The following is a 26,959-nucleotide window of genomic DNA, read 5'->3' on the forward strand; positions in this document are numbered from 1 at the left end:
TGAAAATGAACTGAGGCATATTATTTGAAAAACACTTTCTTAGAAGACTGCCTATCCAATTCATCGTTTTACAAATGAGAATTTGTAAAATTCTCAATGAGGCCTAAAAAATAAGAGTATTTCCGGCTCTATCGGCCTTTTGGTTAGACAAACACTATCAAGACAGGCTCATCAGCTCTTCTGGGTTCACTGAAGTAAAACCAGAAATTCGGGAGTTTTGATTTGGTGTCAGAATCTCTGATACACAGTCTCAGTAAATGAAGAACCACATCTGGAATGGGTACCTCTAATAGAGCCTGGGCCTGGAATAACTCTCCAAGGAATCAGTGCATTCTCACAGAAGGAAAAAGTGACAAATGTGTTCCTTCTTCTTACAGATCTGAGATTAAGTGTATACCTTTTACAATATGTTGCTCTAGGATTTATTTCAAAGTCATGAGCACAAACTGGAGAGAAAGGAAGGCTGCTTAAGATACTTATTAAATTCATTGGTTTGTAGTTATATACATGATACCAGGACTTCATCGAGACTGTCCTCTATTACCTGGGTCATGGAGGTGGAGCTGCTCCTCACTCTCTGCACTCTCTGAGAATGGAGGAGTCCTGGGCCTGTGTCTCCTTTTTCTGTGCTCACCTTGCCCATGGTCCCTCCCATATACAACTTCCTTGCAGTGAAGCCCTGCTTTTTGTGAGGACTTGGGTGAAAGTCGATCTTGGTGTCGAGACTGTTTTTCCCAATTTCGAGTCTGATGGTTATTCTTAGTCTCCCAGTCATCACATTCAGTGTTCAGAAACACTTCACCACTGATTGTGGGAAGCAGAGGTCTCCGGGGCCTCTCCTGAGTGGACCGTTTCCTTTCATGCTGCTCATTGTTAATTTGGGGCTTGTCCCTCTCTTTGCCAGAGCTAGAGGATGACAGGGATCTCTCTGATGAACGATGTTGTTCTGGCTCTTCCAAGTTCTCCAGTGGATGTTCTGGTTTCTCTTTCTTCTGCTTCACAGTCTTTCCATCTCTTTGGAGTCTACAAGGTCTTGAGAATCCAGAACCCAATTCCCTGGCCCTCCTTGACCCTGGTTGGTCTGAGTGGAGGCAGAGGGATGTGAAAAATAAAAATGCAGATTAATTTAATGAGAGTATGAACTCATTACACAGGGGAGAGTCTGGGCCCCAGTTTAAGGTACTTTAAAAATGGAGAAAACTGCTTTTCCAACTTAACAAATTGAGAAGAGGGGATGAGCATTACTGAAACAGTTCATGCATACCTAAAGAATTCTGGGTATACAGTCAAAATGGTAAGAAACTAAGATTAAGTGAAACAAATGTGAAAGAAGAGCCTGATCATGATTAGGTAGAGCTAACAACACTTTAATATTTGCCAATAACAAAATTATAGCCATTAAACATTAAGTTCTATTTATAAACCAATTTGAAACTAATATAGAGTAAAAAGAGGTTGAGAAATCTTGTAAAACAAACAAATTAAGCTTTGTAATTTCAGACAGAGGCTTTCAAATATTCTTACTGGAAATGTCAATAAACTGTATCAGAATATTGCTAGTTTCTCTTGAGTTCAGAGGAATGATCCACAGATTTTTATATTCCTCCATCTGTCCACTTTATGTGGCCAAAGCAAACATACCCAATCACTTCAGAAAATAGCCCTCTATTACAGTTCCACGTAAAAGAGGGTCAAGTAGATGAGAATTTTAAGTGAGTACGTGACCCTGTTATCTTCAGATAACTGTTATCAATCTTAGTTGAAACTTGGCAAAGGAAAAAAATTCAAAGGGTTGCTTTGATGGAATATATAAAAAGGAGTTGCTTCCTAAATACATTTCAAAAAACTGTATTATCTGTATAAAAATACAATATATGCTAAGTATATGTCCCCAAATTTAACATAAACTTCAAAAACAGCACAAATATAGTGCTTTTTCAGGTCGTTTTTAGGCACAAGTATAATGTGAAAACAAAGGCAGCAAATTCATATGCACTTTACAAGAATATACTGATTTAACATTTTCTAAAACTTTTACTACGTTTTAGAAATAAAAAAAATCCCAATTCCATGGAAAATTGCTCTGATAGCTAAGATTTCGTGATGGCATTAACCACTCGCTGAACTGCATCAAAGAGCTGCCGTAAGTTGATGAGATATAAAGAAAGTAAAAAACTATATGTTTTCCTTTAAACTGTTTCATTTGATATTAATCTGTTAAAGGAATACAGCAAGAAAGAGATATGTGCTAAATGTACCAATGATGTAAGTTTCCATTAAAAACCTCAAATTGTTTCCTCTTGAGCTTTCCAGAAGAAAAGAAAGCTTGCTTCCAAAGACAATACTAAATTAAAATCTGTTTTCTAAACAGTCTGTACAAGTATTTATCTTCATCATTTATGGTTTATATTTTACATAAAATCAAAAGCAAAACAGAAGAATTACCCAGTGATAAAAAAAAATTACCTGCTCTTTTAAATAAACTATTATTTTAAGTCTATCATGACAACATGAGAATCAAGTGACTACTGCTGTAAAGTTATATAATACAGACCAGCTACTTAATGACCACATCCAGGGAACAATGGTTTACAGTGCTAATAAAAATGGGCTCACTCACGAGCTGCACAAGTGAAGCCTACCTTCCAGCTCAAAAGAAACAAAAAGAAATGGGTTTTGACATGAATTTGTGATGTTATGATTTTTAATTCCTTCTAAATAGTTAATTGATATTCATAGTTTTACTTTTAGGAAATAAGTTGCAGAATTATTACAGAGCTGTTACTACATTTTTACAGAGCTGACTGGAAAAAATTTATTCTCTAATAATAAATTTGTTGTGACAGCTTTAAATCTTGGAAAGAAAAAGATGAGGTGAGGAATCTATCTGAATGCTTTAAAACCTCATACAGTTGAGGACTGAGACTTGTTTCTTGAGACCAAGTTATTTGGCAAATATAACTTACTCCCTCACTGCCAAAACATATATAGGTATTATGTATTGGCATATACATAATACATATATACACACACACACAATATATTTATACACATATAGATCTGCATTTTATATGTGTGCCTCCATGTTTGGCTTTCAAAACAAGAGAGATATACAAAATATTACATTATACACATATAACACTGATATATGTATAAACGATAAGTACTTTACCAAAATTGCATTATTTGATCTTCTTAACATGCAAATGAAGGATTTACTTTTATAATCTCCATTTTATTTAGTACATAACTTCATTAAAATTAATATTGTTCTAAGGAGGGGATAGGACTTGAACCACAGTCTTATGACTCCAAAGACCATGACTTTAAAAAAAAAAAAAAAAATCACTAATATGACTTCAGTAAGAGGCTTTGAAAGAAAAACATGGATTCACTAATAAATAATATATGTCATTTAAGAGTTGATATAAATTTGACAAATGTTTAATACAATTTTAAATTTGTAGAAAATCTATAAATAATCATTCTAACAGATAATGTATTAAAGTTCGAGTTAAATCAAAGTTGAAAAATCCACCATTTCTGTAATGATATACTGTGATTACTATGCAAGTGAGGCAAAAAATCAAATAGATATACAAAGACACACAGAGAAGTATAATGAGAGAATATCCCAGATGTGTTGGAAAAGGACCACTGCAAAGAACTGAAGGATTGTTTTGTAAATAAGAGCTGAATTGTAATATGGTTTCTGTGGAACTGAACTTGGTCTAACACAAGGGTATATTCATAAGGACTCTATGTTCAACAATATATAATCTCCCAACACCACAGCTGAGGCAAGAGAAATTTGAGTATTTACATGCACATGTTCAGGAGGTCACCACTTCCTGTGCCTCAATAGTCCCCCAAAGTCTGTCTCTCCCCAAAGAAACAAGCATATATGCTACTCTCTACAAATTTATCAGAGTAATGAAAATAAATATAGAATACTTTTAAAAGCTTTTATGTGTCCCTGAAAAACCAATGAACTCTTAACATAGTATCCTGCCCTAAAGAAACAAATCGGGATGACAGTACTCTGATCAAAAAGACAGGTTTGATCTCAATTCAAGTCAGTATAAGGCTTTAAGAGGGGAATCCTAAAATTAATACTTTATTTAATTCCTTGTCATCCTTATGCTTTTGTAGACTGAACAGTTTAAAATAATAATGTTTACAGTGAATACACCTCCAAAGCAGAATTTTTAAAAAAGAGAAAAACACCGGACCACATTTCTAAGATTTAAGTTGAAGGTGAAGAGTAACACTTTACTTTCTGATCTTTAGTATAGCAAAATGTTGCAGTAAGTTTTCTTTTTAAATGACATAACATATAGATTCATCAGAAAAACCAGCAAAAAGAAAATGGCTATCAAAAAAGAGATGAGTGTTTTATATACAGAGGAAGAACACATCAAGCAATAAATTGAGAATCAGCCTGCTGACTAAAAAGGCTGAGCTCTACTGATTATGGTAAATTTAGAGCAAAAAATGGTACTGGGCAAAATTACACTCAAACTATAATAATCCCATCACCTACATATACATTGCTTTCATTCTACTCATCAGAGAAACACATACTTACCTTTCATAATGGAATTACAGAAAAGCAGTTGATGACTGGTTTGCAAGGCCCTTTAGGATCACTGACCTTAAATTCCTTCCTCTCTAAAAGTTGCCTTTAGGTTTTGTTCACTTGCGATCCTAAGTATTGGTCCTCAAGCTGAATTTCATTAAATACTGACACTTGAAACTATAGGAACGTCTTTGCTTTGACAGGTCTTTGAAAAGGACTCACAATACTTGCAAATACTCATTTCCCAACACATTTTTAAGATAAATAATCACCACCACAACTGCCACCACCACACCATCACCACCACCACACTGCAAAGCAGGCACCAGAGAGGCGAAACTGTGGGAATCACTCCCTCAGAAATCATACTATACGGTAATCAAATAGCAAAGAAAGGATTAAAAGAAAAACAATGAACACGGAAATCTTAAAATTTAATATTGTTTGTCATCAGCAGGCTAAACCATTGGCCTAGGTTTAAAAGACAAGAAAGCACAGAACAAAGCTTCGTTACCCAGTAACTGATGCATGGTATACCTTCTTTCTTCATGCCACTTTCCTGCTTCAAACAGTACCGCCCAGACTTCTTGAGAAAGGTTAAGTCCAGAGACTCATCCACCATTTTCCACACCCCATTTATGTGCTTAGATTATAATAAAGCATTCCAAGTTGCTGAAGTTTAAAAGAATGCATGCCAATTCTTACAAAATCATATTCAAATTTGAGCAGTCATGAAAGTGGCTCTGGTTGTCCAACTAAAGAACAGATAAGGCCAGGCACAGTGGTTCACATCTGTAATCCCAGCACTTTGGGAAGCTGATGCGGGCAGATTACTTGAGGTCAGGAGTTCAAGGCCAGCCTGCCCAACATGGTGAAACCTCGTCTCTACTAAAAATACAAAAATTAGCCAGGCGTGGAAGTACATGCCTGTAATTCTAGCTACTTGGAAGGCTGAGGGAGCAGAACTGCTTGAGCCTTGGAGGCGGAGGTTGCAGTGAGCTGAGATAGCACCACTGCACTCCAGCCTGGGTGAGAGAGCAAGACTCCATCTCAAAAACAAAACAAAAACAAAACAAAACAAAGCAAAACAAAACATGAATTTATTAGATTCAAATAGAATTCTGCCACATATCTAAATGTACCCAGTGCCGGGGGATAAGAGAAACATTCCCAGATCCCTAAGGTCACTTCATGAACAAAATTAAAGGAGTGTTTGATGGTAGAGTCTAAAGATAGAATAGATCATGATGCAGGAATTGTTACCTCCATCTTCATAATAGTAACTATCTGTATAAGCACGGGTTGCTGGGAACTCTGGAAAGTGTTTCTTTCTCTTTTTTTCTTCCTGTAACTCCTTCTCTTGCAAAAGGCGAGCTATGTCCTGCAAAGACAAGATAGAATGGAAACATGCATTACCAAAGAACAAACAAACTCCATACAGTGGGGCGTGACATTCCACTGACAAGTTTGTATGTGCTCTGTCCATGGCTCTCTAGACTTTCTGGCATTAATTTCACATCTTCAAACGCCAGATGATTGCTCAACAGGAGTAGCACATGATCTAGATAAGTGAGACAGGCTTTTTTTAATTGAAATTTAAATCTAACACAATATAAAGACATTCAAAACTCAGTACTTCCTAAAGCAAGTTACGCAACAGAATTTTAAAAACACATATTTGTGGGTCCTTTTTTCAAGCTGATGATTCAGTAAGTCTAGATGGGGCAGGATGTAGCAATCTACAAAACTTTGTAATTATAATTTAATTTAAAAACTATTGAAAAGAACTCTTATGGGGATTTTGATTTCACTTTGCATTAGAATACCACTGTCTTAACTGAAAAAGAGAAAACAATCTTCCTTCTGTCTCCCACCTGTTCATCCCCAGGCAAATTTTTAGCAGTTATTGAGAGGCACTGTGAGGCACAGAATGATGAATAACATTCCGAAATGTTCCGTAAAAGATCATCATCCTTTTATGAAAACAAAAGTTTCATAGAAACTTTTAAATAAATAAATAACTACAATAAAATTAAATTGTAAATGCCTCAAAAAAAAAGTCCATGGGAGTACAAAAGAGGGAATACGATTTTTGCTTAAAGGAATCAGTATAAGATTCTGCATTGTGTTCAGCTTTGAACAGAGAACTGAATTCCAACAAGCAAAGTCGAAACAGGAAACGTCAGCAAAGCTGTGAACATTTTAATGGGCACCTATCTAAGGAACAGCCAATAGTTCAATTAGAACATGAGATACGGAGTGCTGCAGAAAAAGCTGAGGCTAGAAAAACAATCGAAGGCTGGATCACAGGAATTCCTTTTAGACAATCTTAAGAAGTCTGGTGTCTGTAACATAGGGGATGAAGGATTACTGAAGGTTTTGAGCTGCAGTGTGACAATGTTCTGAATCTGAAGATTACTTCTGTGAAAGCCCCATAAAATAGCCTATAAACTTATAAGCTCACGCACACTTTTAAGGAGAGAAGTCTATAGCTATCATCAGATTCTTAAAGGCTCATACAAATATGGGAACGATACTCACTGGTACAAATGGTAATAACAATCATTGGTAGTTTGAGGTACTTACTTCTTTATATTTATCAATAAGGAAACAAGAAGTACTAAATGTTAATGTTAACGTTCATTTAAAGCAAGAATTACTATTCTTCAAATTTCATGAATAGGTGCAAATGAAAAATACATTAAGATGGCAATATACAGTTTAAAAAAAATTTAAGTGAATTAATTTTTTTCACATCTATGCAGAAACAAGCTGGATGCTCAATCTAGGTAGTTAGCAATATTTATCCATATCCTCAGCTGTTTTTTTAACTATTCATCCAAATAGCCTGACAAATCTGACTTTATGCCAAATACAAACTTAAAATGTACCATTAAAACACTTGTAACTGACACATATATACATACTTTTTGATAAGTAATCTATGTAAACGCCCATGCAACAGTGTCAGACACTTAAGTGGGCACTCACAAAATGTTGCAACTCAGAGTGAGAGGTGAAAGATAACATAATCCTACTTAACACAAGTATACTTTTCATGAATAGAACTCTGAATTTCTAAGACTGATGGAAAAACTATCTCCTAAATCTGGAAGTTAAAATTAATCTCTTTTCCAGTTCAAGTTAGACATGGCCTAAAGAGACACTGGGAAAGAAATAGTCACTACTAATAGGAATTTGAGGGGAACTTCAATTCTTTATCTGTACAACGAAAAGTCTGAACTATTCAATCTTAAAGCCAAATATCTTTGACTCCCTAATGTATCATTTTAACAACTATGTCTACCAGGTGCCAATCCCTGTGCCAGATTCTTTAGCTTTAATATCTTACAAAGTAATGTATCAATCAGGAAGAGAGGAGAGGGACAGATACCCTATTCTCCAAAAAACTATTATTTGTTACAGAAGAATTTTCCAAATTTCTATAATGTTTACTACAGAAGTAGAAAGAAATGTAAACATTTCCTTGAGCTGTATGTTTACTAAGCAACCAGAACTATATTTTCCTAAGTGTTTTGCTTTACAGTAAACAAATATTTCCCCCACTATAACTGAGGAAAACATAAAGGAAAATTACCAGGTCCAACTTCCAGCAAAAATTATAAACTACGCTCCACGGACCTAGTAGACACAGCTTTATTAAAATGATAAATTAAGGAGTCAAAGACATTTGGCTTTAAGATTGAATAGTTCAAACTTTCCATTGTACAGATAAAGAATTGAAGTTCCCCCCAAAATTGATATTAGTAGTGACTATTTATCTCCCAGTGTCTCTTAAAATCATGTCTAACTTGAGCTGTAAGAGAAGAGATTCATTTTAACATTCAGATTTAGGGGATAGTTTTTCTATCAAAGTCTCAGAAATTCAGAGTTCTATTCATATAATTGCTTATAACTGCCCTCCTGCTACTGAATTTAGTCCTAATGGAAGCATAGTAATATGCCACTCTCTCAGTGTAAAGAACCAGGAGAGAAAAAAAGAATTATGCCCCTTCTTTATAATGCATTAGTTAGTCAAAGAAAGTGCTTTTAATCAAGTCAAAAAAATAATAATCATAATATGTCATGCACCTTAGCACCCAAACTCTTTTGCTCTTTTAAGCTCTCAGCTCTTTTCTGAAAGAAAAGGTCTGCTAGGCTTGAGGAAAGAAAGGACAAAAATTCAATGGAAAACTGCCACTATACTATAGCTGAGGTTTAGCACAAGTCCGCTCTCCTCCCTGCTTTCCAACATTACTATGCAATGAGTTTTGTTAGATAATTTCAATATAAAGTAAATCCCCCTGCAACAAGCTGAAGATGGCAATTATCAGTCACAGTACTTGGATGTAGCTAACCAGCTTAGTCACCTTTGATGTAAACAATCTCCTTGGTCCTCAGCTTCCTTCCTGTTAATGGTAAGTCTAGAAGAGCACTTTCCAAGCCTGTTCCTGAGAACACTGGTCTCAAAACTTTATCCAAAAAAAAAAAAAACCACAACTTTCAATAGAAATCATGCAGCATATCTAACTCTTCAAGATGCATATTAGCAAATTTTAAAACTTTAAAAGAAAAAAAAACACCTGTTATCTTCCAGTAACCTGTAATTTTCCAAATGTATGACAGAAGCTTCTGTTCACATTTTTAAAAAATTCAGATAATTAATGTTCTACATAACTTGGGAAAACAAATCTAAATGAACTCTTAGGCTCTTTTAAAGTCATTTTTAGTTATATTTTAATTAATGAGATAGACTTCTGGGCTGATATGTAAAAATAACCCTGTTCAATAGAAGACTTCCTAGTAAACACATTAATTGAAATGGGAGTTTACCATTGTATCTCACCTCTCCCTTCTGTTACCCAAGCTCAGCTAACTCTGGAAAATTTGAAACTATAACCATAAGAAAGGAAACAGTTAAGGATCTCTAGAATACTAGAGAAAGGTAATTTTAATGAAAACACAGATGTAGTGATTCCCTTCAGTAGACCAGACAGGTGCCCTGTGCCAAACTCTTTAGCTTTAAAGAATAGTGCTATGAGCACTAGGGGATTGGTATATATGGTAAATATTCTTAAAGTTCTTATCTTGCGGTAAAACAATTAGCATAATGTAAGACGTGAAAACATGGCTTTAAGAGAAGCATTAATATAAACAAGGTGCAGTGGCACCCAGAGGATCCCCACACATCTTTCCCAAGTAGATGACAAGTAACTGAAACACGGTGTTGAGTTCCTTGGGGTATTTTTGTCATTTACAAGTTGAGCATCCCTAATCCAAAAATCCAAAATCTGAAATGCTCCAAAATCTGAAACTTTCTGAAGCACAGACATGATGTTCAAAGAAAATGTTCATTGGAACATTTTAGATTTTGGATTTTTGGATGCTCAACTTGTATACAATTTATATCATATAAATATATAAGGGATAGAGAGTTATAATATAAATATATAACGGATAGAGGGTTTATCATATACATATATAAGGGATAGAGGGTTATATCATATAAATATATAAGGGATAGAGTTATATCATATACATATATAAGGGATAGAGAGTTATATCATATAAATATATAAGGGATAGAGAGAGTTATATCATATAAATATATAACAGATAGAAGGTTATACCATATAAATATATAAGGGATAGAGGGTTATATCATATAAACACATAAGGGATAGAGGATTATATCATATACATATATAAGGGATAGAGGGTTACTTCTCAACGTTTCACCTCTATCCTCCAATGGCAGTGCATTTCAAAAAGAGGAAATCTGGAATTTAAAAACAATCTAAGGTGATTTAAAAATGTGACTATCAAATGACTGTCAGAAAGAAAAAAAAGAAAATCATTCCATTTAATTGCTAAACTTATTAACTAGCAATTAACATCTAACTCGGTAGGGATGTCAAGGCAGGTATAAATCCAAAGGGGTTGTTCGATAAAACAGGAAAATATCAATTCTATGGATGTAAAAACATCAGTATAATAAGGAGAGGAAGACCTCAACAAGAAGCCTCCCATCTCTCTCCCATCTCCCTTTCTAGTCATTCATATATATATATATATATATATATATATAAAAATTTATTTTTACAATACTTACAACATAGGAAAAATTTTAATAGCTAAACGGTATTGTTTGATCTAGCCTCTAAATATTACCAAATAATGTGTAAATATTCTTTTGGAACATGAAATTCTAATCTAAGAGTGCTATGTGTAAGTACCACGGTTCATACTAGATTCATTTTTTAATGTGAATTGGTTACTAGGCTTACCCTGAGCAGCTGATGCTTTTATAAAGGGCTTCAAATAGTTAAACTAGTGCCACAAACTTTTCATGACATGTTTGGCCATGCTAATATTTATTTAAGGGAAAAAAAAGTTTTTCCCTAAAATAGCTGCAAATTCACATATATTTTAAACCTAAGTTTAAATGCGCGCACACACACACACATCTAGTCATGCACATAGGTACACACACACTTTTAGAGTTTTATTTAAGAATAACTAAGTTAAATTAACTGATTAACCTTAACCCATTTTTATTAACCACTAATTCATAGCGTCCAGTATACCCAAAGTCAACAAGCTCCTTCCAATAGGAAGCCTAGAGAGAACTACTATACTCGAGAAACTATGTAAAAGAGCTAAAAATAAATAAACAGAGACAGAAGAGCAAGACAGAGTGAGAGAGCAAGAAAGTGAAGAAGAGGAGGAACGAGGGGAGGGAAGGTGAGGGGAGGGAAGGGAAGGTGAGGGAAGGGGAGGGAAGGTGAGGAAAGACCAAAAAAAAAAAAAATTTTTTTTTAACTTTTCCACATCAGTCTCCTGCATGGAAATGCCACTTTCCTTACATCTGTGCTTTGTTAACAAACACAATAAAATTATACTATGACAAAGCTAGAAATGCTAATTTACACATGCAAGGTTGTATAACTCCACTACCTCTTACACACAATGTTGTTCAGAAAAAATTAAAAAATAAAAATAAAAATAAAAATCTCTGTTCCAAGAGAAAAAGGTTCTCAGTCTCTACATCTGGTATTTCATGGGGTGTTAACTACCCAGGAAAACTGACCCCAAAAATCTCTAAAAGAGATTTGGGTGGAAACCCAGAGAGATTTTCCACAGCCCTGCTGCTGAATAAATCCTTATTAACCAAGTAGACTCTACGGGGAAGCAGAAGAGCATTGAGGGGAAAAGGGAAGAAAAAAAAAAGGAGGCCGGGTGCAGTGGCTTGTACCTGTAATCCCAGCACTTTGGGAGGCTGAGGTGGGTGAATTACAAGGTCAGGAGATCGAGACCATCCTGGCCAACATGATGAAACCCCATCTCTACTGAAATACAAAACATTAGCCAGACATGGTGGCGGGCGCCTGTAGTCCCAGCTACTTGGGAGGCTGAGGCACAGGAATCGCTTGAACCCGGGAGGCAGAGGTTGCAGTGAGCGGAGATTGCACCACTGTACTCCAGGCTGGAGACAGAGCAAGACTCCGTCTTAAAAAAAAAAAAAAAAAAGAAAAAAAGGAACTAAGAGAGTTCATGAGTAACAAGCAATTCTTTTTCAAAAATTGGCCAGAAGAATTAGCACTACTGTCTCAGTATTAGTTTCCTCTCCCTTTCAGGCACCCTGTTACCAACAGACTAAAATGAACAAGCATTTTCATATATCTCACAATGACAAACTTAACTCATGCAAATTTTCTTCATTTAATATTGACAACATACTAGTCAGCTGAGAGTCACAATTTTCTATGATAAAAGACCACCTCGGCACAGTAGCCATCTTCTCATCTGAGCTATGAGTTAAAAAGTCAAAAAGTCTGAATGAAGTTTATATAGGCTTGTCTAGTCAACACACCTACACAACCGGATTTCTCATTTAACTTTTGCACTCTTCTGAGGGCAAGCTAGTGGGAGACCTGTAAAGACAAGTGTGTGAATGCTTGAGGACCTCTCAAAGCACACCATACTGAAACACACTGAGGCCTGCTGAATTCCGCCCTATGCAGCACATCTCTCTATAACAGAATCAAGGAAAGGGCAATTATAAATTTAACATGCACCAGGTGCTCGAAGTGCCTCAACTCATTTACCTCACGACAGCCCTTTAGGGTATGCACAACTACCGTGAGTCAACCCATTTCGGAACCTGAGGTTCTGCGTGGTTAGGTGCGATGCTGAAAATCACACAGCTAAACAGTTAATGAGCTAAAATCCAAACCTAGGTGAGTGTAACTCCAAAGTCCACATGTTTCATGTATGCCACAGTACGTCTAAGTCAGAAGCAGTCAGGAGACCTGAATTGTACAGACATTTCTCTGGCATTTTATAACTTGGAATCAGTCACTTACTTCTTTAATACTTAATTTCTACATCTTGAAACTGGAGTTAATCACTGAACTGCTTACTTTATATAGTATTACCAAGAGACTACTTACTGTGATTACTGTTTAGATTCTACATAATTTAAATAAAGTGTTTTATTTTCTCTTTCTATCCTGTTTTTCCCTAAATGGAGAAAAAAAAACCCCACAGGACAGCAGTAGCATTTATAAGAAGCCAACTTCATTACTCTGGTATTTTTTAAATAGAAGCGTTCCTGTCTACAAAATATAATCACTTCTTTTAGTTCCCAGTGTCATCCCCAAAGCAAAGTCTTTACTATAAAGAGGCAACACATTGAATACTAAGAAAGAGCCTCCTGTGTATTACAGGAAGTATCAGAAATAATCCCTAATTTTTACTTGCAGTTCTGATTATCATGCGATCATGATTTGTTTCTTTAAGAAACAACTCACTACACTCATACCAGGTGTCTCACATTCATCTGGCATTGAACAGGAAGTACCCCAGGAACAGGACTGGCTCAGTAGGAGTAGCAGTGTATGTGGGCTGTTTACTGATGACCCTGATCATATCTATTTAACAGGATGATCATAAATGCCAGTTTGCGCAGTACAGTTTCAGTTTATGTAATTACTAACACCATGTTTATAACCCTCAAAAGTGTTTCTGGGTGCATAACAAACTATATTGTCATCCAACTATTAAAAATAATAACTCATTTTCTTCTTTATTATAAATCAAGACAGTGACCAAGTACGGCATAACAGGTGTGAAAGCAGGTAGCATAGGAATGATGTAAAATGAAATAAATTGTCCATAAGAAGTGCTGAAACTAAGCTGGGCACAGTGGCTCATGCCAGGAATTCCAGTGCTTTGGGAGGCTGAGGCAGGAAGATAGCGTGAGCTTAGGAGTTTGAAACCAGCCTGGGCAATACAGTGAGACCTCGTCTCTACAAAAAAATAATTTAAAAATATTAGCCAAGTGTGGGGGCGTGTGCCTGCAGTCCCAGCTACTCAAGAGGCGAGAGGACCACTTAAGCCTGGGAGGCGGAGACTGCAGTAAGATCACACCACTGCACTCCACCGTGGGTGATAGAGCAAAACGCTATCTCGGCCGGGCGCGGTGGCTCAAGCCTGTAATCCCAGCACTTTGGGAGGCCGAGACGGGCGGATCACGAGGTCAGGAGATCGAGACCATCCTGGCTAATATGGTGAAACCCCGTCTCTACTAAAAATACAAAAAACTAGCCGGGCGAGGTGGTGGGCGCCTGTAGTCCCAGCTACTCGGGAGGCTGAGGCAGGAGAATGGCGTAAACCCGGGAGGCGGAGCTTGCAGTGAGCTGAGATCCGGCCACTGCACTCCAGCCTGGGCGACAAAGCGAGACTCCGTCTCAAAAAAAAAAAAAAACAAAAAAAAAAAAACAAAAAAAAAAAACGCTATCTCAAAAAAAAAAAAAAAAAAAAAAGAAGTGCTGAAAATATAACACAAATGGAAATAATAGCTAATGGTAAATTCAAGTCTTCTCACAAACCAAACACTATTAGTAATTTTAGTCATTTTCAGCCTTTAAACAATAGGACTTAAATATATATAGAGAATCAAACTGATCAGTCTTTTTAACCAATGGATCACAGGAAAGTGAAACCTTTAAGAAAAAGAGAAAGAATGAGAGCAATGCCTGCTCCTGGCCTCTCCCAAGGACTACTCCCTGCATCCTGCGCAGGCTCCACTCAAAAGTCGGCTCTCTCTAATGCTGCAAAAACAACCCAGGGGCAGACGCCTTGTAGTAAGCTGAACAGTGTGCCCACTCCAAATTCATTTCTACCCAAACCTCAAAATGTGACCTTATTTGGAAACGGTCTTTGCAGATGTAATTAGTTTAGCTGATGTCATACTGAATTAGGGTGGGTCCTCAATCCAATGACTGATGTCCTTCTAGGAAGACAGGAAGACACAAAGATACAGACAGAGAAGAAAGTCATGTGACAATAGAGGCAGAGACTAAAGTGATGCAGATACAAGCCAAGGAATGCCAAAGATTGCCAGGAGTCAAGAGCTAGGAAAAGGCAAGGAAGAATCCTTCCCAAGAGGTAGCGTGACCCTGCCAACACTTCAGATTTTAGACTTCTAGCCTCCAGAACTCTAAGACACTAAATTTCTGTTAAGCCAAGTTTGCAGGAGTAATCTGTAACAGCAGTCATAGGAAATTAACTCACATCATATGTGAAATTATCCATTATCTCTCAAGACTTTTACCACTTACATAGTCAAGAGGGTACAAACCATGGTCCACAGAGGAAAATGCAGCCCAAATAAGAGGCATTCTGCTTCCCATTCAGCAACCTTCATTGAGCCCGTGACTACAGAAAGTTTTTGCTCTAAAGCTGAGCACCCCTTTCTCCATGAGGGAGAGGGGCAGTAACTAAGTTATACCTCATCCTTCTTCTCCTGAATGCGTCGTCTCTCTGCCTCAATAGCCAGCTTCTCCTGAATTTCCTGAGCAATTTCACAGTCTTGTTGTTCACTAAAAAGCAAAGGTGAAAACATGAATAAGGAAAATAAAAAATAATGTATTTCCTAAAAATAATAAATACAATTTATTGAATACTCACTATATGAGAAGTACATTATTTTTCTCACTTTATCTTCAAGATAAAGATGCAAAGAGGCTCACACAGTCACATTTACAGATGAGAAAACTAAGGCCCAGGGAAGTTAAATCATTTTCTCAAGATCACAACGAAAATATGTGGTAGAACTGGAATCTCATCATCACACCCAACAATGGAAAACTCCATGCCTCTTCTATACCACCATATCACTTCACCCCACTGGGGCCTGTTCTCGGTCCTGCCTCTACCACTAATAACCACAAATCATTCTGTCATGCCATTTTATAAGCTATAAAAGTTTACACTTAGTAACTTCACATTATAAGTCTAATATCATACTATTCTTATCTATTCAAACCAAAGAAATGAAAATAAATGAAAATCTACTCAGAGCAATTCCTATATTTCTCTTTATTCACTCATTATAATAATTAAGAATCATACACAAAATCATGGACTTAGTTTTCAAAGGCCTCTCTCTCTCTTCATTCAAGCATCTACCCGAAACTCCCAAATTAATGAAAAATCTGTATAGAATTAAGTGACTAATAACTACATTGGATGTGATAGTAAGTGGGAAGAAAGGAGAAGCACCGCAGAGAAGGCAAACCCAAATGAAGTGTTAAAGGTCACAAGTGACACAGAAGATGTACCTTCTGGTACAGAAAATAAGTAAGTGAAGTTTCATCTGAGCTTAATGACTTCAAACCGTATTTCCAAGAAGTACCAGCTCTGGTTCAGTCAGCTAATTATACAGACTCCTGGGAAAGCGCAACGGAGAAAGCAGCAGTAAGCAAGCAACAATCCTGACCTGGGACAGTAGCCCCGGTATCCAGACTGAATAAATGGTTCCAGTTCAATGAGAACGGCAGCATTTCATCCTTCCTGAGATGTCCAGCTCTCCAAATTGCAGGGAGTGAACTGAAAGTCTTCCCTTCCAGCTTACTTATTTCATCCAGGAACAATTCTAAAACCTTGAAGTCTCAGGCAGAAATATAATACCTGCTTCTTCTCTCATTTAGGACATATAAAATATTACTCTCTACTACTGATTTATATTTGAGTGATTTGTCTTAATAATTTCTGAATAAGCTCATTATACTGTTATTAACCTAATTCAGGATTTTAAACATCTGCATCAACCTCAGAACTGGCCTTTCTAACAGAGAATAGTGAATAACGTAAAGGGCAATGAATTTAGAACTCTAGGACATTCTAGCTTTGGCTCTCACCTTAACCTGTGACACTGAGCCTCGTAACATCTCAAATATCTCTCTTCCTCTTTTATCTCTATTACCATGACCTTCACTACCACCACTACCACCAGTCTTCATTCAAGCCTCATCATCTCTTAATTTTACCATTGCTCACAATAGCTGTCTTCAAATCTTGCCCACTCCAAGCCTTTACCCACCTACTCTCCAGAATAAGATCCCAAAATGGAAATCTAAAACTACTTCAATGGTTCTCCATTCCTTATAATTTAAACTCTACAAAACCTGAAATCTTTAACATAACTTATCGTGGCCTTTATGATCCAGCTTTTGACTACTTTTCTGGCCTCACTTCCTACTTCTGCCCGTAAATACACTCTCCACTCCAGCAATACTGAACTTCTTGCAGTTAACATGAGATTCCAAGTCCTTTTACCTCCTGCCCTTATGCATGCTGCTCCTTCTGGCTAGAATGGATTTCCCCATCACTATAAACTTCTAATTAACCTTCAAGTTTCAGATTAAACATATCATCTGTCTTGTGAAGCTTTTCCCAGTCTCTTCTCTCTAAATAGGCATGAAATTTACATTTCAATTATCTCTGACTCATGCATGTATCTCTAGATATATAATGCTCAAGGTGTTTTCCTGAGGCCCTTAAAGGTAACAGCTGTCTTATTCATATCTCTGGTCTCCTTTCATGGTGCCAGATTTAGCATGAATCAATAAAAGTGTTTATTTACAAAGCAAGGAAGCTTAACAAAATGATTAATAAAGTCCTCTCTACAAATAATAAACAGAAGGGCAAACCCTTCCTATAAGTTAGCAAAAATGACTGGCTTTCCCTTTTTACCTGAATATGACACTAAACTAAATTAAGGGGTTCCTTCCATTTTTCCTTTACCCCTTCCTCCTCAACACAGTATCTGTGATTGAATCTACCCACATTAAAGATTTAGGATGTAAGAGCCACTCTCAAACAAGAAATGTATCCTGGGAGCTTTATAACACTGAAACAGTATAAAAGTCACCGTGCCAAAAGAAACCTGAGAAATAATCACTTCCGTTTATCTGTCTGTTAAAGGAGGCTACTAGAGAGAACTTTTGTCAGACACTGAAGTTATGAAGATAACTGAGTCTACACTTCAGAGCTTTTTAGAACATTCTGTCATGTACTGAAAAGCAAGGAAAGTAAGAGCAGCAAACACAGCTAGAACACAGTAAAGGAACCAACACAACCCACAAAGTTCTTTGATGTCCACTATTTCACTGGACTCCCCATAGAAACTACGCGACAGAGGGGACAGAGATTATTTTCCCCACGTTATGGGGAAGGAAAATAAATTGGAAAATAAATTCAGAGAAGTTAACTAACTGGCCCAAAGTCATACAGCTAAAAAAATGTTAGAATTTACACCATCATCCACATGTCCTTAAACCTGGTCAAGTGTTCCAACAACAACAAAATATTTTCAAATCAAAAAAACTGTTAGATATCCACTGTAAGACTGTAATCTAACAGTAAAAGGAATCAGAGGAACAGAAGTAGGCTCCTTTTCCCCTGCCCTGTTTGCTAGCTCCACAGAGAAAACCAGTCTTGACACTACCCCTCCCACCTCCCAAATCCTCACAGGTCTTTGTAGCGCTTCTGGAGCTGGGCCTGCGCTTTCAGATCTTCCTCTTGGAGCTGCTTAGCCACCTGGAGATCATGCTGGACCAAACGGTTCCGCTGAACGTTTGATGCCAAATGATGCTCAACTGGAACAAAAAGATTGAGGACAGGAATTAATAACGCCTTAGTTTGTTAGTAATAAATGCCATAATAATCTTAAGAGCTTTACCACAGCAATAGCTTTGCATCCATCACTTCGCCTTTTATTGTCTCAACAACAATATATAATAAAGAGCAAGGAATTAATATCCCCACTTTTCCATTAAGTAAAAAGAGGATCAAAAAGATTAAATAATTTGCCTTTGGTCACACGGCAACAAAGTGGCAGTGCCAGGACATCTACACGAATATTCTAAAGCCAGGGCTAATGCTCTTTCTACTACTACATGTTGTCACTCTATTTATTAACTGCATTTTTCAAAACTTTAATTTTGTATTTATATGTGAATTCACAAATCATATATTCACAAATATGTACTTTAACATAACATGCATAGCTCAGATTTACTTTCCATCACTACACGGAAAAAAAGATTCAGAAAAATCCACAATGTGATCTCATTTATACCATGGTTGCCTGGGAAAACTGTTCAGGTCCCTATCCTAGGAGCAAGAATAGATTCTTCTACACATGCACCCCAGATAAATCTACAATCATTGTGTCCCTCCTACAACAAAAGGCAAGAAAAAAGGTTCAAACCCCTCTTTTCCTCCTAGAGATGCAGCAGTCTACTAATCCCTGGCAGCCTGTCTTACTTAAACATGCCCGAAACTTCACTGCTCACCCAGGCATCATTTGCCTAAAGAAATCCTTCAGAATGTACGGATGGTGACGCCAAGTGACTGTGCTCTCTCCCTACCTAAGCCCTAAGAAACCAGCCTCAAGCTACCACTAAAAAAAGAAAACTGAAGGAGCAGAAATGAGAGGTATTACTCACTCTCTTGTTCCTGCAGGCTGTGAGCCAGGGTGTGGTCCTCCAGGACAGCAAAATCTCGGCACACTACAGAAGATGAAGGAGGAAAAAGAGACAGGAAGGCTCATTAGTAATACTTTAACATACAAAGGGAAGGACTTTTCTTTTACTTTAAAAAAAATCAATTCTAATATTTCAGAATGACAAACTTCATAATTCTCAATGCATAAAATAGTGACTAGTTAAGTATGCAGTCTTTAGTCACAAAAATCCTGCTTAGTGCCAAGCACAGGGTGTCACAAAACACTGGTTAGCCTTGGCCCCTGGCCTGAGGTGAGAACACTTAGAGAATCAGATTCCAGAGGTCTAGAAATTCCAATCCACTTCCATAAAAGGAGGGTAAGTGCTGCTGAAATAACAGAAGTATCAATCATCCTTTGCATATTGCTACTGAGAGAGAAGTGGGTAACTGCGTAATTAGAGGTGTTAAAAGAAATCTAACCTACACTTCTCTGTGGTTCAGACGATCCTCTCCCAGCAATTTATGTCCACCCTGGTGTCTCTGAAGGAAAAAGATATTTTCACTAGTCCCTCAGGTAGGGCAGAGTTCTACTTTAAAAATTCTCAATTTCTTAAACATTCTTTAGTGGGTCAATCCCCAGGGACACGAGTTGGAACTAGGTCTCTAGGTCCCTCTAAACCTTGGGCTGCCCCCAAATAATCTACAAACCAAAAGAAAATGGGAAGCCTGAAAGAAACCAGGAATCCGCCCCAACTCTGCCTCCACCTGAAGATCCAGGCAAGGGTATTTCCTGACCTGTCTTCTTAGAAGCAAAATGGGAAGAAATAAGTCTCAAACATCCATGTTTACCCCAAGCTGCAATTTAAACTCCTGCTTCGTAAATATACAAACAGACAAAACATGAAGGATTCATCATGGAAAGTGCTGTTTTAAGAACGTGTAGTTTAAGTGGTATGTTCTCACTCTATTCCAAGCATGTAATTCATGTTTAAAAAAAAAAAGGAAACTCCCCAAAGCCTCAGATTATTGCAATTGAGTAGGACTCATGAAACAGTCCCTAGAGCTTAGGAAAAGTGGTAGATTTTTTTCTGTAGCTTTGGATTTGCCTATGAGCACACTTAACTGAAACAGAATGAAGAACATTCCTTTGCTGTTCTTCGCACTTACGTATATTCACATATACACTCAACATAATTGTGTCCTTCACTACTGAGGGATAATGCCACAACAAGGGAGGGAGATCTTGGGGAGGTCAAGATTATTTTGAAATGGTTTTGAACAGAGGAATAATTCTTGCCCAAGAACTACATTAAACTGAATACAATCTGCTTAATCCTCACTCAAACGTAACAGCAAAACCAGTAATTCGAACAGAAAGCCCTGTTCTTTTTCATCAGCTATATTCTCAACGAATTCTAATATCTTGAAGCCCAGGTCCTAGTTACCTTATATTTCACAGAATAAAAGTACTTTCAAGATGAGCTAGATAGCATCCTCATTTAATAAGTGAGGAAACTGAAAGCCAGAAGGAAGAAGGGATTTTCTAAGGCTGCACAGAGTTCACTGGTGACAGGGCTTGGCGTCAAAGTCTAAGCCAGCAAGAGCTCAAGAGCTCTTTCCCCTTCCCTGACACAATGACGGCCCTCCTTCCCTCCAGGTAAACCATGGTCAGAATGGATGGAAAGAAAATATTCTACATTAACCAGTATATACTCTCTAAAACACTTCAATTAATTAATATCTGATTTTTAAATGCGTAAGACATACATGGACTTAATTTATAAAAATTAATGAATCAGCTAAAATAAATATAATCAAATCTTGTGTAAAGAATGTTATTTTAATACACTGACCTATCATTTAAAACACCTTTATTATACTGGAAACGCTTGTGCTTATATATTAAAGTCAGTCTTAATTTTAGATTATGATTAGATCAAATTTTAAGATTAATCTTAATGATTTTCAAATTATGGGTGGCAACCTATTATCAGGTCAAAAAAATCAATTTACTAAGCCTGAGAAAAGCATTTTAAAAGTCAATGGTCTAGAGAATAACAGAAGACAATTGGCCTTCATAGCCCTGAGTTTTGGATTCATGGTTTCAATCAACCACAGATAAAAAATACTTAGGAAAAAAAAAAATGTGGCTGTACTGCACATGTACACACTTTTTTTCTTATCATTGTTCTCTAAACGAAACAGTGTATAACAGCTATTTACATAGCATTTACACTGTATTAGATATTATAAGTAATCTAGAGACAATGTAAAGTATACAGTAGAATGTGTATGAATTATATGCAAATACTAACACATTTTATACCAAGCACTGAAGCATCCATAGATTTTTAGTATCCATATGTGGTCTTGGAACCAACTCCACACCCTACCCCACAAATACCAAGGGACTATTACAGATCACACACAGTACAGGAAACTAGTTTGGGGAAACTTTTCCAGTATTATATATACACAGATCACAGAAATACACAGAGATGATAGGTACTAGGTCAAAATGTGAAACACACATCATTCTATAGATTACAAAAAGTTTAAAAGCCACTTCAATTTACGTTATTAGGTGAGAACGTTAATGCCAAAAATATATTTTCTATGTTTCGAACACCATGCTAACTAAAATTAAAAATTATGAAATTATTACATTTTTCCATGTGGAGAATCATGTGAAGAAGTACAATAATTTTAAAAATATTTCTTAACTTTAGGCAGCAGAACATTAAACATTAAAATATACTGTTTGTGGACAGGTATACCTATGGTAAAAAAAAAATTTTTTTTAATAATATGGCACTGACACAAACTTAACTCCAAACAGTAGTTCTCTATCCAGAAAGAAGAAAAGGGGCATGAGTGCCTTGGCTGCACAAGCCATTCTACTGCTTCAAAAGCAAAAACAGAAAAGACAAACAACAAGGCAAAATATTAACATCTGATGCAGGTAGTAGGTTCATGGGTTTCTCTATTTCCTGTGCTTTTTAAATGTCTTAAATATTACATTTTAAGTTATATAATTAAATTAACTTAATTTCATGTTGTCAATAGCACATATTGCTAAACAATGAACATGAAGATATGGCTTGACGCATTATAATAGGTGTGAGAAATTTATGAATTACTGATTACCTTGATGACTCCTCATAATGATTTCTTAGTATCTAAACAGCAAGACTAAAGTATATTCTATTATCGTGATTTGTCCCTAAATCTGCAGAAGCTGAATTAGTACCCAAAAGATAAGAGCAGGGCCTGAGCTAGTCAAGAGGATCTAGAAGGTTTTCAGTGATTATGAGGAAGTATACAAACACATACACACAGAGCTGCACTGTCAAATGCACTGACTCAGCCCTTCAGAGTTTACTAGGAGTTTCCAAACATATAATCTCATTTATGCTGAAATATTACTTGCCCAATATATAATTTCTTCTGAACCCACTCTAAATTTTTTTTCAAGATTTGCCTCTGTATTCCCTGCATCAGTATTCTAGTACAACCTGGAAAACAATCACATATCCAGTCCACTTTGTAAATCGGTAACCAGACTGAGAATTACAGAAACTATTTCACAGCCAGGCCAAGCTCAGAGCCTGAAGAGAACTTTTCTCCTTTTCTAACCTCCTCTACCTTTGATGTAAACAGTATAAACAGTCCACTGAGGATAAATGGCATAAACTCGTCTCCCCCCGTTTCCCTGTGGGCACCTTTAAGGTGAACCACCTTTCACCTTCCCTTTTCTCAAACTTTTTCCCTCCTATGTTTACTTTCACTCATCCAGAACTCAGGCTGACCTTCTTGCCATAAGCCAACCCTATCAATGTCTCCTACTACTCCCAGCCTGCTACTAAAATGAGCTTCCCGCCATAGTCAATTACACAACTATTCTCCTTTGTTCCCACCCAGATCTCAAGTGTCTTGTAGGCTCTCCCCCTGCCCATTTTCCCAGTGTTACGGATGGTGGCTAAGTCTCTTTTGAACATTAAAAGCCGTGCAACTCTGCCTCATTGCTCAGAAGAGCATTAACAGAAAAAAATGCACTTTGCTCTGAAATTCGAGCACACAGCTGCTTTCCTATCCAGCTGCAAGCTCTTCATGGCAGGGACTTGATGGGTGTACTCTGCACCTTCCACACAACGTGTGCTCATTAATCGAAAGAAGTTAAAAAAAAAAAAAAAAAAAGCTGGATCATAAAGTCAAACAAGAGTAGGAGAAAGGGAGAAAATAATACCATAAACAGAATTAAACTCTGCTATTATGACAGCATAACACACATAAGATATGTCAAATATCATTTTAAAAATTTAGCAATAAACAAACTACATAAAACTAGAACCCTATCCCCATTCTCATTAAAGGAGTTTCAATGATATGTTAATCTAAATACAGGCCTACCTTGGAGATATTGCAGGTTTGGTTCCAGACCACTGCAATAAAGCAAGTATCGCAATAAAATGAATCACATGATTGTTTGGTTTCCTAGAACATATAAAAGTTATGTTTACACTATAGTCTATTAATAGTCTATTGATAGTCTATTAAATGTGCGACGGAATTCAGTCGAAACAGGTTATGTACATACCTAAATTTAAAAACACATTATTACTAAGAAATGCTTGCTACACACCTTCAATTTGTAAAACACAGTTTGTCCAAAGTGCAATAAAGGAAAGTGCAATAAAATGAGGGATGTCTGTACACACAAATTAGTATACGGTGAATTAATTTACAATAGGCCGAGCAGGTCTCAGAAACAGAAAGGATGACTAGCTGACACACATAAATATGTACATATATACACCCCCCATCCATTTCCTTAAAGAATGGTTTTCATTGAGATGTTGATCTCCCCCTAAATACATGAATGGCATCGTATGCAACTAATAAACACTCATTTACTCAATAAACATGTGTTGAACTCTATTTCAGGATGAATGAGTCATCTCCAAGCCATCAATGAGGTGAAATATCAGAGAGGAAAACAAGTATAATGTAAGTTAATAAACACTGTACTAAAGACAATTTGTTGTACTAAAGAACATTCTTTGAAGTCATAAACACTGGAGCAGTTATGCTTGTTATTAATTGGGGGCAGATGTAAGAAGTGGGGGTGATTTAAACAGAATGCATCCAGAAACTTTGTATCAAGAAACCTTAAAGTAATTAACACCAAATGTATCTCAAGGTAAGTTAAAATTCCTATGGACAGAAGTGGTAAACATTCTTGGCAAAGAGGCCAATTATGGACAAAGCCAAAAAGATGAAAATCCACAGGCCATTCTGGAGTTGTGTGTGCCTGGGGCACAGACGCCCCAAAGGGAATTACAGCAAGAGATGTGATGGGAAAGCCCCGGTGCACCCTCATGAGGAACTGGTTCCTCTCTAGGCATTCCAGGTATACAACTTACCTGAAACGTACCAAGGAAAATCGGGTGATCACCACCCCGCTCCACCTCACGCCAACCAAACTCGACCTCTCATACTGTTTCTTTTTCTCTTTTTGCATTTGCTTCCTAAGTCTCTCATTTTTGTTTTCACTTTATTGCTTCTCCTCACACACCTTTTTCCAGGTACATCTGCTTGCCAACTTCACCCCTCCAGCTCCAGACACAGCCCACTCCCCCATTCCCTACCAATAACTGTAGGAGCTTTCCATAAACTTCGATGCAGAACTACTCGTTCTCCTTCTACAGGTAACACCCTTGTCTGCCCTACCATTGGCAATTAGTAGAAAAATAGAGACAAAATTTGTATACTTTAATAATTCAACATTTTAAAAGAAAAGAGAAAAAAACAAACCAACATTGATTTAAATGTCTCTTAAAATTCGGGCCCAAATGACAAATTTGGAGGCCTAAAATAGTCTTTAACATTTTTTTTCTTAGGCATTAACAGTACCAGATTAAGATCTTCTCAGCTTTCACCAACAAAGAAATAAGTAAACTAGGCATTTTTCATAAAACATATTTAAGATTGTTATTTTAGAAAGCTCGTTTATAGCAAGTTTCTCTTTCTCACTCAGAAACAAAATAATCTTTCGAAAGCCTGTTTCAAAGAGGTGGTTCAGACTGACAAGTGATGGGGTAAGAGTCTTTAGAATTCCCTTATCTTTTTCTCAGAGACAAACAGAAGTGCCCCTCCCAACCCCTGCCACATCTCCCACATACACACATACCCCTAAGGGCAGCAGAAATTTTGTTTACTCTTCCACTAAATGAACACAGTCTCAAATTTTGGACAAGAATCAAGAACTTAACTTGTATTTATACTGGCAACGCCAGTGAGAAGAAAACTTAGTGGGGGACATTTTGCTAAACAAATTCTGCTCCAAAGTTTAAAAGCTATGCACAAGATTAACTAAATCTAAACAGTGAACAGTGCTCCTGCTATCAAGAACTCCTTTTTTCACCTCAGTCAAGTAAGCAGAATGAGTACATATTTCAACCAAACCCAGAAATTTCTGATTCAGTGAGTGGCTACACGTTCCCTTCATACATTATCCAAATAATGTGCACATTCCCAGTGCTTTCCCAACTAATTCTACATAACCTAAAAAGGAAGTGGAAAAAAAGCCATTCGCCTTCCCTTGTTCTTTTACCTACATCCTAAGACTTTCTGAAATTACAATTGCCATGATTCATCTTTACAAGCTTCCACCCACATAAAAATGCCCGGATTAATAATACATTAACAAGAGGCTATTTCTTTCACCTATGTCTGTTTTCCCTTTTATAGAATGGTAGAATTTTGTGAATTATTCTTTTTATGTAAATGCTACGAATAGCAAATGGACTACATACTCTGCTTTGAAAGCAGGGATTATGCTTGCTTTCCTTTGTTCTACATACATGAAAACATCTACTATGAACAAGAAAGATATTCAAGAGATACATTTTGTCTTGTGAAAGTCTGGTAATAACAGACAGCCACAACTGACATTTATACGGCACTTCATAGATTACAAGGCACTTTCACATGTATTCCTCCTAACCATCTGAGGATAAAGGCTTTATCAACATCCCCATTTTATTTACAAGGAAACTAAGGCTCAAGAGAAATAAAACGGCTTGAGCAAGACTACCCAACAAATAAAACAAATGAACTGGAAATCAAATCCACCTCTTCTGGCCCCAGATATTTCTGCTTAGAGTATCAGGGAAAAAAAAGGGGAGGGGGTATTATGAAATACTAGTTAAAATAAGATAAATGTGCAGTAAGTTCTTTAAAATCAAGGATAAAAGTAATTTTTAGTAAAGATGGCACATTGAGAAAGTGGTTTCCAGGTCCCCCAAAACGCAAATAAAAATGAGACCTAGTTTACTTTGCCTCATTATCTCCCAAAAATAGACTTCTAGCAATCACAGTCAGCCTGTATTTACACCCGAAAAAAATAGCAATAAAAAGTTCCTTAATTGTATATACGTAAGGGGTTCAAGTGCAGCTTTGTTATATGGATATACTGTCTAGTAGTGAAGTCTGGGCTTTTACCGTTATCACCACCTGAATAATGTACACTGTACCCATTAAGCACCTTCTCATCTCTCGCCCTCTTCCCATCACCCCATCCTT

At 36.8% G+C, this 26,959-nt stretch overlaps 1 protein-coding gene across 3 annotated transcripts in view; it reads right to left on the reverse strand.

Annotated features, from left to right (window-relative positions):
- Window positions 1-26,959, reverse strand: part of CCDC50 (coiled-coil domain containing 50) — a 99,522-nt gene that overhangs the window by 20,887 nt on the left and 51,676 nt on the right. For 2 of the 3 annotated variants that reach the window (XM_077994129.1, XM_015132507.3), the window contains exons 2-6: window positions 19,378-19,440; window positions 18,399-18,525; window positions 15,375-15,465; window positions 5,843-5,960; window positions 545-1,081 (exon numbers count right to left, since the gene is read on the reverse strand). In XM_077994129.1, the coding sequence (XP_077850255.1) occupies window positions 545-1,081; window positions 5,843-5,960; window positions 15,375-15,465; window positions 18,399-18,525; window positions 19,378-19,440 (936 nt within the window). The remainder of the gene's footprint in view (window positions 1-544; window positions 1,082-5,842; window positions 5,961-15,374; window positions 15,466-18,398; window positions 18,526-19,377; window positions 19,441-26,959) is intronic. The other variant, XM_015132509.3, reaches the window with a different exon arrangement.

The sequence above is a fragment of the Macaca mulatta genome, chromosome 2 (genome assembly GCF_049350105.2).
Source record: "Macaca mulatta isolate MMU2019108-1 chromosome 2, T2T-MMU8v2.0, whole genome shotgun sequence".
Taxonomy (NCBI): domain Eukaryota; kingdom Metazoa; phylum Chordata; class Mammalia; order Primates; family Cercopithecidae; genus Macaca; species Macaca mulatta.